The 14,830-nt window shown below is 42.1% G+C and overlaps 1 protein-coding gene across 4 annotated transcripts in view; it reads left to right on the top strand.

The window, feature by feature from the left end:
• insc (INSC spindle orientation adaptor protein) overlaps positions 1-14,830 on the top strand; it is a 57,082-nt gene that overhangs the window by 10,655 nt on the left and 31,597 nt on the right. For 2 of the 4 annotated variants that reach the window (XM_084016925.1, XM_084016926.1), the window contains exon 2: positions 9,122-9,213. In XM_084016925.1, the coding sequence (XP_083873051.1) occupies positions 9,140-9,213 (74 nt within the window). In that variant the 5' untranslated portion in view covers positions 9,122-9,139. Of the gene's footprint in view, positions 1-5,553; positions 5,892-7,281; positions 7,374-9,121; positions 9,214-14,830 lie in introns of those variants that run through there. The other 2 variants (XM_084016924.1, XM_084016927.1) reach the window with 2 other exon arrangements.

Raw genomic sequence — 14,830 nt, 5'->3', positions numbered from 1 at the left:
GTGTGTGTGTGTGTGTGTGTGTGTGTGTGTGTGTGTGTGCGCGTGCAACTTGACCCCATCTGATCTCAATTTCGATCCATAAGCGTAGGTTGCCTAGAAACCCCATGAGGTCAGAACTTCCATATTATTATACCAAAGGAAATAATGCTTCCAGACCGAAATAGAGTGAACAGTTCCTGGCCTTACAAGGGAATCTTCTCATTCAGTCCTGTGAGAAGTGTGTTGGGTAAAGACTTCAACTTCCCAACTCCCAAACTGGTGCATGCAGAGTACAATAATAGCATGCGAGAGAAAACCAAAAGCGGTGCAGTGTATGTACTGCTAAGAAGAGCTATATCTGTGTCTGAAAAAGCATTGTATTGTATGTTATTGTTAGAATGTTTGGGCTGAGACTACTGGTAAAATTTGAAACTGCACAAATGCTGATTATTATTTTTTGCGTGGGAATTAATCCTAAAACCCAGAAATGAGTTAGCAAAGTTCTTGAGTTTATGGTTAAATGCCTGAGATGTTTTGTTCGAATATAAAATACAACAGTAATTGTGTGTTTGCTAACAAGTGGCTAAAGGAGACATGAGGCTGGCTTGTGAGTCATCGCACTAATCCGACCGCGGCGTAATTAATTTATACCCGAACATTTCTACTTCTGACAATAGCATTCATGCTTCATTAATCAAAAAAAGAATGTTCATTTGTGAAGATGATCTTGCTCAACAAAAGTATGTAAGTATAATAATTGTATGTTTACACATAATTTATTTCAAATTCAATGGAAAAATCCCACAGGCTTTTTGTTGAAGGAACTTATGATAACTTTGGGGGTTGGCTTAAAGGTTGAGTCGGTGATTCCAGTCAGAAATACTTTCTGTTATATTACTTGAAATCCTCGTAACATACCTATAGCCATCAATACATGAAATGCTATGACATAAAAACATCAAACAAAGTAATCTGTGGCCGTGGCAGGACTGTAAAACCCTGTCCAATAAAAGATGTTGGGCCGGAGAATATACCTGGACGACATGCTTGTCTGTCAATAGCCCCTTTTAGACAGACTATTCCGCCGTAATGGCAGGAAGGCAAAATATGCCGCGAACCTTTGCATTGAGATAGAACTTTGTTTGCGGCGTAACGCTGCAACGGTGTCTGCGTTTGGATAGCCCCCTGGCGTTGCGGAACGAGTGAGACGTCCCACAGCACTGCCGCCATCTCATCTATGGACTCGTCGGCTGTGTGACGTATTCAATGAGCGTCAGAAATCTGATTAGCTTGCTGCATCAAAACAACTACGAAAGGTGAACTTTTGCTTGTCTCGCATATTTACACGACTCTTCAACCGCGAGTGAAGTTGCTGTGCATCATGGTATAACAGCGGCCTCGTACAAGCAACTACCGGCGTTCTAAATCCATAGGCGGTGTGTCGTCCTGGTAACGCGTCTTCACCATGTCACGTCTTTTCCTCCTGGGGTGCTCGGAGCATTTAGATAGAACGCCGTATTGTCTCGCCTCTGATGCAGCTCTGTGCCGACCTCCGTTGCCGTCTCAGAGGCGTAATATTCTGTTACACCTTTCCCCCTCGGCGAGCGTTAACTTCAGACTGATGACGGGGCGGAATAACGGCAGAATACTCCCGTAATGAAAAAGCTGTCTAAAAGGGGCTAATGCTTACTTCCTGATTGCTCTCTGCCAACCTCAAGCACTTGTTTGGGGTTCTGGGGGAGCAGCTTTGAGAACAGGTCTAAATGAAGGAGGCGGGACTTCAAGTCAAAGTCGATGTGGTTTTTCAAAATGACCTATTCAACCTTTAATGAAAATACAGCATCTCTTCAGCACTGTCCTAGCCGATTGCTGCTCGAAATAGAAAGAAAACTTTGTGTTGCCGTTAACTCCGAAAGAGAAAAAGAAAAACAAGTTTGCCAAAGTGAGATGTTCCTGTATGCACCTTGAGTCTTGCTTAACAGTGGTTGGGAGCAGTATGAGTGACAGAATTACAATGGAGCGCAGCTGATGTTCTGCTGTCAGATACACCGCAGGGGGAGCATTTCATGTGTCACTCAAGTCCATCCTCTCTGTTGAGGCTGGTGACAGACGCTGAACGATAACTGGCTCTCTCCTCCTCCAAAATGGATTTTTAGAGTCAGAAGAACTTAAATGTTCCATTAAGGAGGCATTACAATACTTTCTCAGTGCACCCACCCTCTCTTTCACTATTAACCTTCTCACACTTTCATCTCTCAAAACTATCTGTGGAAGTATTTCAGTGCTGAGCCCTCTCTACTGAAACTTCCAGTAATTCACCCATCTCTCCCGTTGTGTTGCACTTTCCAACCATTAACACTAAATGGTTGAAAAGACACTGGAAAGATGACTCATATTGACCACATTTCAATATGTATACAACACACTACAATTTGATTCCTGTGGCAACTATTTACCTAAAGCACTTTTTTTTGGCTTTATTTGGCGTGGGTCTTAATTAGCCACCTCATTCCCTGCTGTGTGGTAGCTCGCTGCCAAGATTGTGTGTGTGTTTGTGTGTGTGTACATGCGTGCATGTGTGAATGTGTGAATGAGGGGCAAATTGTAAAGTGCTTTGAATAAAAGCACCGTATAAATGCAGTCCAATGAAGTCTTTGGTAAATTTGTTCTTAGTTTTCATCTGCACATCCACTAAATATCACAACATTTTCTGCAGGAAAATAAAGTTAAACTAACACTGCATCATACCAGGTGGAAATAACACACCCAGGCCACCAGGATACATTGGGAAGCAACATCATATTGATTATTTAAATTACAAGGATCTGTGTAAATACCTACCAGCTCCAGTAGCACTGTAGCCTGTACTTGAAGAGACCTGAACCTCCTTCGTTTAAGAAATATTTTGCTTCGAAAACTCTTAGTCTGAAAATCCCATCCACTATACCTGGAGAACCATTAATGTAATAGTTTTTGTACAGTGTTGTGTTGTACCTGCCCTACCCACAATCCATCTCATGTTGTCATTTTCTTAACCTATCAGCTTCTTTCTCAAGTATTTCGATCATCTTCCAAAACACTTTACATCCACTTTTTGTCATAAAAATATATTGAAATGGGAATGGTGCTTCCTCTCCATCCTCATACACATTTATACCTGTCACAATCACCCTGAGACATGTCAGGACATTGACTTTCTGTCATTAGCCACATAGCTACAGTGACTCTGCTGTAGAATCTGGTGAGGGGGGCAATAACACCGATAGAGGCGATGTACAGTGCTGTTAGAATAATGTTCTGGTTTTTATTAAGTGTACGTTCTCACAGTGATCAGGAGAATCTGGAGCTGTCAGGGATCCCAGTGCTGGTTCCCACTGTTTTTAACTTCAGAGTCAAAAATGATTGGGGTGAAATCTGAAGGATGTAGGCTATTATTTTGACAGATCACCAGGCAGAGGGAATACTAAAAAGTGGTGCAGCTGCTATTTTAATACTGGAGTCACATTGCATGTTCTTGTGACTATACAAGGACACAATTATCAAATATCAAGTTTTATTATAGTTCTAGTCATTTGCTTGTATTTCATACAATGAAATCTAATTCAATATAAAAAACAAAGTCTTTTCAGTTTTAAAGTGTCTTTTGTGTGTATTTTGTCCAAGAGCAAATCAAATTCCCCTAACTATTTATTGTTTAGATTACAGCATATTATGTTTTCAGAAAAAGCAAAGTGATACAATGTCACACACTTAGCCATGCAGGTTTAATGTCTGATGTTAAAACTTTATTGTTTCATCTTCTATAAAGAAAAGCAGTTGTATTCATTATTTTATGTCAATGGATTCTGATTGGCATCTTCTGATCCTTTCTTTGTATTATTTCCAAACACTGCACAACGGCCAACAGAGAAATTCATTATAAAGTTGAAGAAGTTGGATAAGTTTCTTTGGGCACGATGCTACTTTCTGCTGAAACAAAACGAACTGACATGTTATCAAGCTCACCATTGCTCTTTGTGAAGACTATGTTCAAACATTTTGAGCTTTGATTTTTAGGCTCCTCAAACATTTACGAAGCAGGTCCCTCTTTTATTCACATCAAACTCAACTGCTGTTAATGCAATTATATACTTCTAGCCTTTCCTTTGATGGCTATCGGCTCTCGTCTTGACATTCTTCTCAGTTCTCAGTACGAGTTTTATGCTCACCAACAATGAATGGAGTGGTGGTAGCCTCAAGGTTTGGTTTGTGGCCAAAAGATTTGCTCAGAAGGTCATTGAGTGGGGAACTGCAAGGCACTAATCCAATCTCACTGGAATATTTGTAAGTCACTTAATTTACATGTGTCATTATTATGCATTTTTACATTTCAATTAACGTCATCTTGTGACAGTTGCGGCAACACCAAGGTGACGGCTGAAGTTAGGTTAGGTAAACTGTCAGTTAATTTAAGACCAAATCTAAAAAAAACAAACAAAAGGAACAAATTGCAAACATGACTTTATGGGAAATATATGGGATGTCTAAATACTTACTATGCTGCAAATGCAAATGCGAGTGTCAGCTTGGCAGAACACAACCCAGCCTATAATAAGTTGCCCATGCCAATGTTATCTTTGGAATGCGCTGCATTTAGCCTTGCTCAGATAACGGGCAAGAGGACTGTTGTGTCTGGAGAGAACAAGTCTGCCTACAAGAGAAAAGCATTATGAACAAGTTGGTAGGAAGTAGTCATGTATTTCATGACAAAATGATCAAGTTTACTGTCCGCATGGGTTGAAAACGCCCATCAACTAGCACACGTTAGCGGCATGACACTCTTACATGATGTTAGTTTACGTTACATTAGCTTACAGTAGTTTACGTAATGTATCTTAAATTACGTTGGCTTACCTTCTATCAAACTTGTGCTTGTACGGCTTATCGTCACTTTTTTGGATTATTAGTTCTTTCATAATTCTTCACATCAGGAATCCTCATGGTTTAGCAGTAGGTGCTGTTTGTTCCTTTACATCCTGTACTACAGCCCATACGTTCCCTCTACATTATCGGTCAAAAAGGTTACACTATACAATTTTGGGACAATTTAAACCTCTTTTAACATCAAAGCTATAGCATAAATCTCCTGCAGTGTGTAATGTATATTACTGGGTAGCTCCGTAGGTCGAGGATGGCAGTAAAAGTGCTGGATTCTGAGATTGTTTTTCACCGAGCTATAAATCTTACTAAGGGATATATTATGTATCGCATTAACCATGAAGTAACTTAACGTTGTAAGTAGGATGATGTAAAAGTAGCTTCAGCGTCGTACAAGGAGAAACGAGCTGACTCACCAAACTTTCAGACAGCAGTTAACACCAAGCATTATCTGCTGCCCTGTGTGGGTCCCTCACTCCAAGTACAAGGGCCCACTTTGAGCTGGCCCACTGTGTGTGGGATGGGAATGTCAGATCCATGGCTCAGTAAGGCTTGCTTCCAGCTTGTTACTGCCCCAACCACCCATACAGTACCCATCCTGCTCTGCTTCCCGCCCTACATGACAGCTCTGTGGCGAGCCTGTGACCACGGTCTCCTCCTCTGAACCCGGTTTCCAGCTCAATGATAGGACACAAGCAGCGAGGCACCGTCGAGTCGCCGACTCAGACAATGTCCAGTGTATTTAAAGGCCAAAGGCCAGAGACAACTTCTTAGATGCTTTCATCTTGAGTCTGTGTGAGTTAGGAGAGCAGCAGGGGAAGAAGCATTTTCCATAATCGCTGGCAGTTTTGAAATAAAGCCAAACCATAAGGAATCGGTTACACAATGAGGCACTCCTGAAACAACAAGGATATTAAACTTGGAGTACACAGCCTGGCTCACTCCGTCCTGAACTTCATCACGTTGATTCAAGCTGGTTTTGGCCTCTCAAAATGGTGAGTGGCTTTGCTCCTTTCTTCTGATTTCCTCAGAATTTGATTTTCTGCAGTTTTTGTCGGACAGAAAAGTAATTGCTTTTGGCGCAACGTTGACTCTTAAGCCACAGTGGTTTGGTATTTTGTTTTCTGCCCACCAGTTTTTGTATTTGGTGGTTTAAAACCCAGAATCTGGGAAAACCATTCTGCTGCACCACAGAATATTATTTAACGGGTTGGAAATGTATTTTTAACCAGTGACTCTGCAGTTATGGAAAGTATAAATGATGAAGTCAAAGGAAAATGAAATCTTGGGAATGAGGCCACTGACAGGAAAAAAATGGACGAAAGAGTGCTACAACAAAAATCTGTCCATCAAAATTCATCTAACTTTAGGATTGAACAAATATCTGACGTACTACGAGTCAATATCAGTTTTAAAGAGAGCTTTAGTTCCTCGTCTTTCTTCAAAAAGTAAATCAAATACTTGAACATCAATCACTTTGTTAGCATTCAAAGAACTAAAACTCCTATTAAGTTTTTCACTAATGCAGTATGTAATTTTCGTCTCCCCCTGTCCTACATTATCTTTATCTACACCTTGTGTGAAAAGATAAGAAGCCGTGCTATTGTTACAGTTACCTGGTGACACGTGGCAGCTCACTGTCAGTCTCAAGTTTGGGGGTTGTGTAATCAGTCTTGGGTTGGTGGGAAACAGGTAAAACAGAAATATTATGTAAATAATTACATTACCTTAGTTTTATTGCATCATTTTGAGACAATTTAATTGTATATAACACTGTTTAGAAACTGTGTGTTTTTTATGGTATGAGCCTTTAAACACTGGCTCATTATTTAAGCCCTTTTCTATGTGACTGCTCAACCTTAGTGAAGATGTTGAGCTTCAGCCAGAATATATAAAGGCTACTGAGCTCAGATAAGAAAAGTTTGAGTTGACTCTCGTGTTAATTGCAGGACTTGGCGTGACTAGAGAGACAGACATCACATGAAACACTGCTGGAAAACTACAAGTGACAGAAACATGTACCCCAGCACACACACACACACACACACACACACACACACACACACACACACACACACACACACACACACACACACACACACACACACACACACATTCAAAGAATTAATACAAGTGCTGCAGTAAATCTGTAGCGTTCATCGTAGCGAGTTCCCTTACACACACAAGTTACTGAGCGGTTGTTATTTTACCCGGCATGTGACATGAGGCCCGAGACAGAGGTGCCCTTTGTTTGGGGTACCCACAACCGACGCGTTCTCCACGGCAACCGAGTAGGGGAAACCCAGAGGGCCACTCGGGTTTCAGACTAGACATAAAAAGAAATGTCCAGCCCAGCAAGAGAATTAGCCAGGATCCCGTCAGAGCTGACCATCTGCTGAGGAAACTCTCCCTGTAGCACTCAGGGATGTTGCGGGCGGCCCCGCGGAAACGCAGCGTTGCTTGCAAATGGATAGAAGGTGCGTGATTACAACACAACAGAGAACTCTCTGTACCAGAACTAAATCAGTCCAGGAAGCTATTTTGCACTATACGCTTTTTTGTTTAAAAAAAAAAAAAAGCCTTTGGCTCTCTTCCCTCGTGCGTCGCTTCTGTGGCCGCTCGCTGCAGAATGACAGAGATCACTTTCAGTGCAATGGTCCTTAACACGGCACTTAGTAGCACACTCTAAGTGCTCGGAACTGAATTGCTTGATTGGACAACTCATCTCCATTTGTATGGTAATCCACAGTAGAGCACCGTAACGAGCCGGAGGCACATGTAATGGAATCTGTTGGATCCGTGTCTCGTTGGCGGTGACCCTGCGCTCAATTATAGGGCCCATATAATTAATCTACACCTCTATTGAAATAATCTAACAGTGTGATTATATCAGCCCTTATCTATGGCATGTTATTCCACTCTATTGGAACAGCACTGGGTATGGAGATGCATTCCCCGCCAGACTCTATGGTCCTGGCACAGTACTGGTATAATCTTTGATTCGCTGTGATGCTTTCTCTGAAAATGGCTGTGGAGAAGCCATGCCAAGACTGCAGTTAAAAGACCCCCCCCCCCCCCCCCCCCCTCCCTCCTCCTCTGCCTCTTCTTCCTACTTTCTCCCTCCTATCTTTCTGTTTCTAGCGGTATTATCTTGTCACCTCTTCATCCGGCTTGGTAATCCGTTAATTGCAGTCACTGACTCAGTCCTTCATGCCCCCCCTCAATATCACCCATCATCAAGTAGTTCCCTTGTTGCTCATTCTTACGTAACCTCTTGGAGCAATCCAAGCAAACAGTGAAACAAGAATTTGTGACTCCTCTAATGTGCCATTGGGCATGATCCTCTCCATCTCCAGATTCTACAGAATGGATCAGTTGTTCGTCGTGTCATCGCGGCATTACGGCTTGAACACTGCGGCACTGAAAAAAGCAGGCCAATGTGGGATCAAACAAGTGACGTCGCACATACATCACACATGCCTCTAGTCTCCATGTCTTTATTGTGAGCTCTCTTGTTTGTTTTTATCGATCCCCCGACACTCTGCAGACATTTAATAAAAAGCACGGCTCCGTAGCAGATACCTGCCCCATGACACTGAGGATGGGTGTTGTAACTACCTGCTAATTATACTCCACAGTAAACATGAAATTTGTAACCACACCACTGCAGGATATCATTAACTAAAAGGATTAGGGGGAGGGGGGGGGGGCGTTTGTGGCTTCTCCCGATTGAGACTGGACTAATCTAAATGGGATACATCAATAAAACGGCGGAATAAAGTTGCAGGCACTTAAGAGCGTCAGCCCCTTTTGCTCAGGCTCAAAGTAAGGAAGAGAGTCACTGGCTGGCAGCCAGCCAATAAATTAGAAGAAAAGAAATATTATTCCACTGGCACACCAGCGGCTTGCAGCTATTTAAAACAGTGAGGTTTATTGATAATTAAATTACTTGGAGGAAAAAAAGGCAGGACAAGAATAGAATGCTTGGAGGCAGATCAATAAGGAGATATTGTAGTGGATAAGGCTGCAGTGGCGAGTGACCCAGGCGGGTCTGTGTTGCATGGTTACATGTGATGTATGGAAGCATCCGTCGAAGGTGGTGGTATAACACGTTTAACTTTATGTGTAACAGTTTTTCACATTTAAAGGGGAAAAGAGGAAGATAAAAGAAGACACTTTCATATCGTGTGACCTTGAGGTTTACGTTGAACGTCTCGTGTTTCAGGGGCTGAGCTGAAGTCAGATGGCCTCGGACAGAATGGCGACTCCTCCGAGCAGCTCCAGGCAGAGCAGCTCGCTTTCTTCATCCCCAGTGAGGCAAGTAGCAGCAGTCGGACCACCGGCTGCACCTAAATGACGCAAACAGATTTACCCCACTTGCACCAGGTAGTAGCCATCGGGCTACTTTTCGTTTTATTTGCTGTGATTCTCAGAAATAAACTAGTGAGAAGCCTACATGCGAGTGCGGTGAAAGGGGGGTTTGAATTTCTGCTCTCATGCTCAACATATAAAAAATAATGATACCAGTATCAGGTATTGGGTCCGATACTTGTACACGTATACTCGTAGTATACCACAAAGGCAAAGTGACATTAACCTCATCAGTTGGGCCTGATAAGCTGCCCGGCTGCTACAATAACCTAATGCACAAACACCACATCAATTAGTGTAGCTGTGAAGCTGTTCAGCCCTAGTTAGATCAGAAGAGACAAATTTAAGTAAAGGTAATTAAGGCTAATGAGAACAGGGTACTGGTGCTCTGTTAGTGATGTATCTCATCAATGTATTTGTGTAAAAAAAGAAGACAGGAAACAGGCACAGATCCTCAGATACTCTACTTTTTTTGGGTGCAACATAACTGACAGGAGGTTGTGGTGAGAGCCCAAGCACAATCTGCTCCACACAGCTAAGTGGCCAAAATAGGCCAAAACACCAGTGTGGGTATAGGGACTTAAATGGAAATGTGACTTAAGTGTCTGCAGTGAAATAATGCCGCGTTTTATACACAGTTCCTTCTTAAAGCAACACTTAAGAACTTTTCCTCTTCGGTCCCCCTACAGGTTGGAAGGGAATTGTCCGTTAAATAATTTAGCCTACCGCAGCCTACCGTCGCACGCACGTTATTTGTTTGTATGCAGAACCGGCTCTGGAAACGATGAACGATTTGAACGATGTCCAGTGACAAGGTAGAGTAGCTAACGCCTTAGCTAAGATTAGCTAAGATGAGCCATAGCGATGGTTACATATATATTAGCACAATAGCTAACGCCTTAGCTAACATAAGCCAATAAAATAATCGACAATGTATTGTACACAGATGCACACTGTGCACTGAAAAAAAATGATTACCGGTATTATTTACAAGTCCAGCAGCAACAAAGCCAAGTCACCATCCGTCTTGCATTTTGTAGCCTCCTTCAGCTCTCGCCAACGAGTGTGAGCCGGTCCGATGTTCACTCTCGTTCGAGCTCTTTCTTTGTCATGCTCCTGTTTTCTTTCCTTCGCCTCATTGGGCATTATACTCCTTTTCTTTGCAGGCTCTGCCATGACGCCAATTTAAAAACTACCTAGCTGCAAGGTATCTTCCACGCACCTGCCGGGTGTTCTCCCACTGATCTCAGAGCCTCCACCTACCGGCTTTTGTAACGCTTCCGTAAAGCAGGTCAAATTTGTAGTCTCGTTAGAGAAACGCTACCCGACGAGGCAAAGTTACATAGTGCGGTTACAGCCGATAGAGGGCTGCAGAGCGAATGCGGAAGTGCCGTTCACCCGGTTTTGAGGTGATGAACCACTGAAACTATTTTGGAAACATTATTTTAACGCACTAAAAACTCTTAAGTGTTGCTTTAACACAAACGTTAATACAAACAGTCTCACAAAGAGTGTGTTTGCTAGTTTCAGTTTTTCAGAAATGTGTATTTTTATATATATGTGGCCTAGTTTTGGTTTGTTGCTGTTCCTGCTGTCTCAGTATGCAACTAATACATAAATACAAGTACACATAGTTGGAGAAGCAGTGGCCATGAAGAGTATTTGACTTGGGAATAGACGTGAGCTTTTCTTTATTTGAAGAAATCTTGTCACCTGCAGTGTCATCCCGAGCCCATCCGGTTAACGTTAGACGTGAGCTGCAGAGTGTGGTTAAAAAGCATTTTTTCATTGACTGATAGAAACAACAAGGATCATTTTTAAGTGCCATTTCCTGAATGTCAAGTCCATTCAGTTTCAATGTCACGAGAGTTGTCTCCTTTTTTCGGTACTAATAAAATTGTAAAAAACTAAAACTAAAATCAATTTATGTTCATTTTTGGTTTAATTGTTTTTTTAAATCATGGATTTCGTTTAGCTTCAGTTCATGCCAATATTTCTCACTGCTGATTTTTGTTTTAGTTTCACTTTTAGTTGGTTACAACCCATGCTCTGGCGATGTTAATGTTAGTGTTGCAATGGCACTGAGGTGTGAGTGATCTCCATGTTGACAACACATTCATGTAGAAACACACCCAAACAGCACACAGTAATGGTCATGATGGCAAGAAAAAAACCTCCTGTTTCATCTGCAGATGCCCACACTACAGCACACTTTGGCTGCTCTCTCCTTCTGGTAATGCATCGTAATGGTGACGGACGCTGGTATCACGGCAGCTATCACAGGAGCAGATGGAGGCTTACGGTTGTGATGGCTTTATTTGTGTCATCGGTCGTCCTCGGTGGTTTGTGAGGAGATGGAAGGCAGGTCCTATCCGGTTCTCGGCGGGGCGTGAACTTATGCACTGCATTAACATGACACATTTTACTCGTCGGATGCTTTCTTCAGATCTCTTCTCAAAATAAGAATATGCAGTATATCACTCCAATGTGGCTGAAGTCACTGATTTCTGACAAGGTGCTGATCACATTGTTCAATACACCTAAAACTCAGACAGAACTGTATCATAATAAGACTCTTCACTTATAGGGACACGGTGGAGGGACCCCCTACTTTATATCGTGTAAAATTATGCTGCTTATTAAACCGGTCAATAATAAGTGCCACTTAATTTGTTGATGCAGGATCCCGACTGCATCCTATATTGCCAGGTATATGTACTTTGTAATGATGTTCGTATACGAATCCATTAAAATAATAATTGTTGACAGTTTCATATATTTATAGAACATATTTTCATTCTATATTCGCATTTCTACATCACAATGTCCCAACATAACATTCATCACATAGGGAGATTTATATTATTTCATGTTAATGTGTAGTTTTGGACATATTCAAATTTTTGGAAGAAAATATTTTTGGAATGATATAATTTGGGGGACCCCCTACAGTAACTCTGCAGACCCCATAGGGGCTGCGGACTCCTCGTTGAAGATCTCTGTCTTATAGGAATAACATGATCCTTATAATCTTTGTTAACAGGAAGGTCTGTAGGAATGTGTGAAACTTAAAGTAAACGATGTTGATATTCTCAGTAACTCACCTGAGGTGACAGTGACATGACTCATTTGTCAGTCGTTCGTCAGTCAAGTTCACCCAAACAAAAACTCCTTTCCTGACTCTCCTCCTCTGTCACTGACACGTCTGGTACTAGAGGGGAACGTAGACGAGTGTCATAGTTTGAAGTTGACAAAGTTGTTGTGTTTGTGATGTTGTATTGTTCTGGCTATTTCAGCATTCAGGAGACACAGAGCATCATTATCATTCATTTAGAGTTGTGTTTCTGGCAACCCTACAAATATAAATACAAATCTGGCTTCAGCTCCGTTTTGGGCTCCACTATGTTGAGACAGGGTGGGGCAGGTCTTATAGAGACGAATAGCAGTACATCCTCACCTCCTTCATATCAGCCCTGGGAAATATGAACCGCCTTCGAGTTGTTGGTTTAACATCGCCAATCCAATATATTGGCCTGAGTCGGGATCCTGCATCAACAAATTAAGTGGCAGTCAACACAGGAGATGCAGAGGTCAAAACCTTAGCGACAATGCAAACACACACACACACACACACACACACACACACACACACACACACACACACACACACACACACACACACACACACACACACACACACACACACACACACACCTTGAAAACATCTGTCCGTAGATATGGATTCCATTTCCCAGGTATATATCTGCACATAAAAGCTGGAGATGGAAACCAAAAATCCTGATAAATCTGTCGAACACATGCACCGAGATGCAAGAAGGAGAAATGTGCTCAAAGCAAACAATGAGAAACTGAAGTGAAGAGCAGATATAGAGCAGCTCTGCTTCCACGCAGTCATGAAAAGTTGACGTGGAGCCCAAACCTTTCCAGCTGACCTAAACTGGACTCTCTGCACTGTTGAACCATCAACTAAACAGCTTTCATCACACGCCAGTTGAGTTGATGGACGTTTCACGGCCAAAGAAAACAGATCCAAAACCCATTGTGTGTTTCCAGGCAATCACGGCTATAGATCTTTAAATAAACTATTGCTCCGGACTTCCAGAGAAGGCTCTCTTTTTGCTCGGAGACGATAAGAAAAAAACCCTCTCAGCACACAGCAGTGGTTTACGTCTCTGTTGTGAATGTGCAGTTTTCTTTCAGATCATCAGCTGCTGTGGTTCTGCATGTTTCAGTCATTGATAACACATTTGAATATATCTCCTTTGACAGTTTTGTGTTTGCAAATGCTTACACAGCGTTGCAGAAGACACGCGATGAATGCCCTTGGATATAAAATCAGTAGAGCTGTCACGCCATAACCACACACACACACTCACACACACACACACACACACACACACACACACACACACACACACACACACACACACACACACACACACACACACACACACACACACACATAAACAAACAGATCATCTATGACTCGCTTTCTTTCTCGTTCTCTCACACACACACACACTCAAATGCAAATCCTATTTGTGCAACACATGGCTCAGTAAATCAACTGATGAATGGAGCCAATGACTGAATTGTACTAAATTAAATTGCAAACACAGATGCCCCCCATTGACAAACAGCTCCAAACCAGGGCTTCGCCCACAGACCGGCTTGCCTGGACGATTGAGGCCTCAGGTTACAGTCTGGAAGAGGCTCCGCTGTCACGCTGCAAGTCTGTTGACCGAGTTTCAGTGCCGTCAATTGTCTGTATATTTTGCTTTTTAAGTTTGATTTATGTTTGCAGCCCTTGGAGGAATGTTGGACGTTGCATGAGTGTGGCTTTGCTGATGCGAGGGAAAGAGTGTGAGACTGAGAGTAAAATGGAACAAAGTAAAGAGAAAGACAAGTTAGCTGGAGATGATTTAGGACAGTAAAAATAAAACAGCGTTACAAAGACCTGGAAAACATTTGACAGATTCTCTAGTCTATGAATACACAAGGAACATGAGAGAAAAAGTCAAATGTCCTGAAAAATCTTGTAAGCGTGTTCTGTTCAATTGCTAAAGTTTTATTTGCTAGATTGCTTCCCCTACTGATGTGTTTGCATTAAGCAATGATCAATTTGTCAAACTTTCCAACCATGTGTGATTTCACAGTTTTACCTGCATGTCTTTTAGATCAGACTTCCACAGAGAGCAGCATGTTAGAGTCTTCCCCATGGGACCTTATTTTAGAACAAATACCGTAGTCAGCAGAGAGATTTTTGAATTTTCCCATGAATTATATATATGCTGTCTGTCAACATCTTGCATTAATGTACATGACCAACTCCAGCGTGGGCGTTACCTCGGCTAGCCAGCTCGCTAACTTAGCCACGTTCCATGCAGAAATGTAGCGTAGTAATGCATCGTAGTTTCTGCTTCAGCAACCTTTGGCTGTGTAGTGTTTCTAATTATGTATTTTCACAGTCTTAAATTTCAACAGTATACGTTTTTAATTTGACACAATTATCTGTTAAATTGTCAAACTGCAAATTCATGGC

The sequence above is a fragment of the Eutrigla gurnardus genome (genome assembly GCF_963514095.1).
Source record: "Eutrigla gurnardus genome assembly, chromosome: 9".
NCBI lineage: Eukaryota > Metazoa > Chordata > Actinopteri > Perciformes > Triglidae > Eutrigla > Eutrigla gurnardus.
This window is presented reverse-complemented; position numbering and strand designations above follow the sequence as displayed.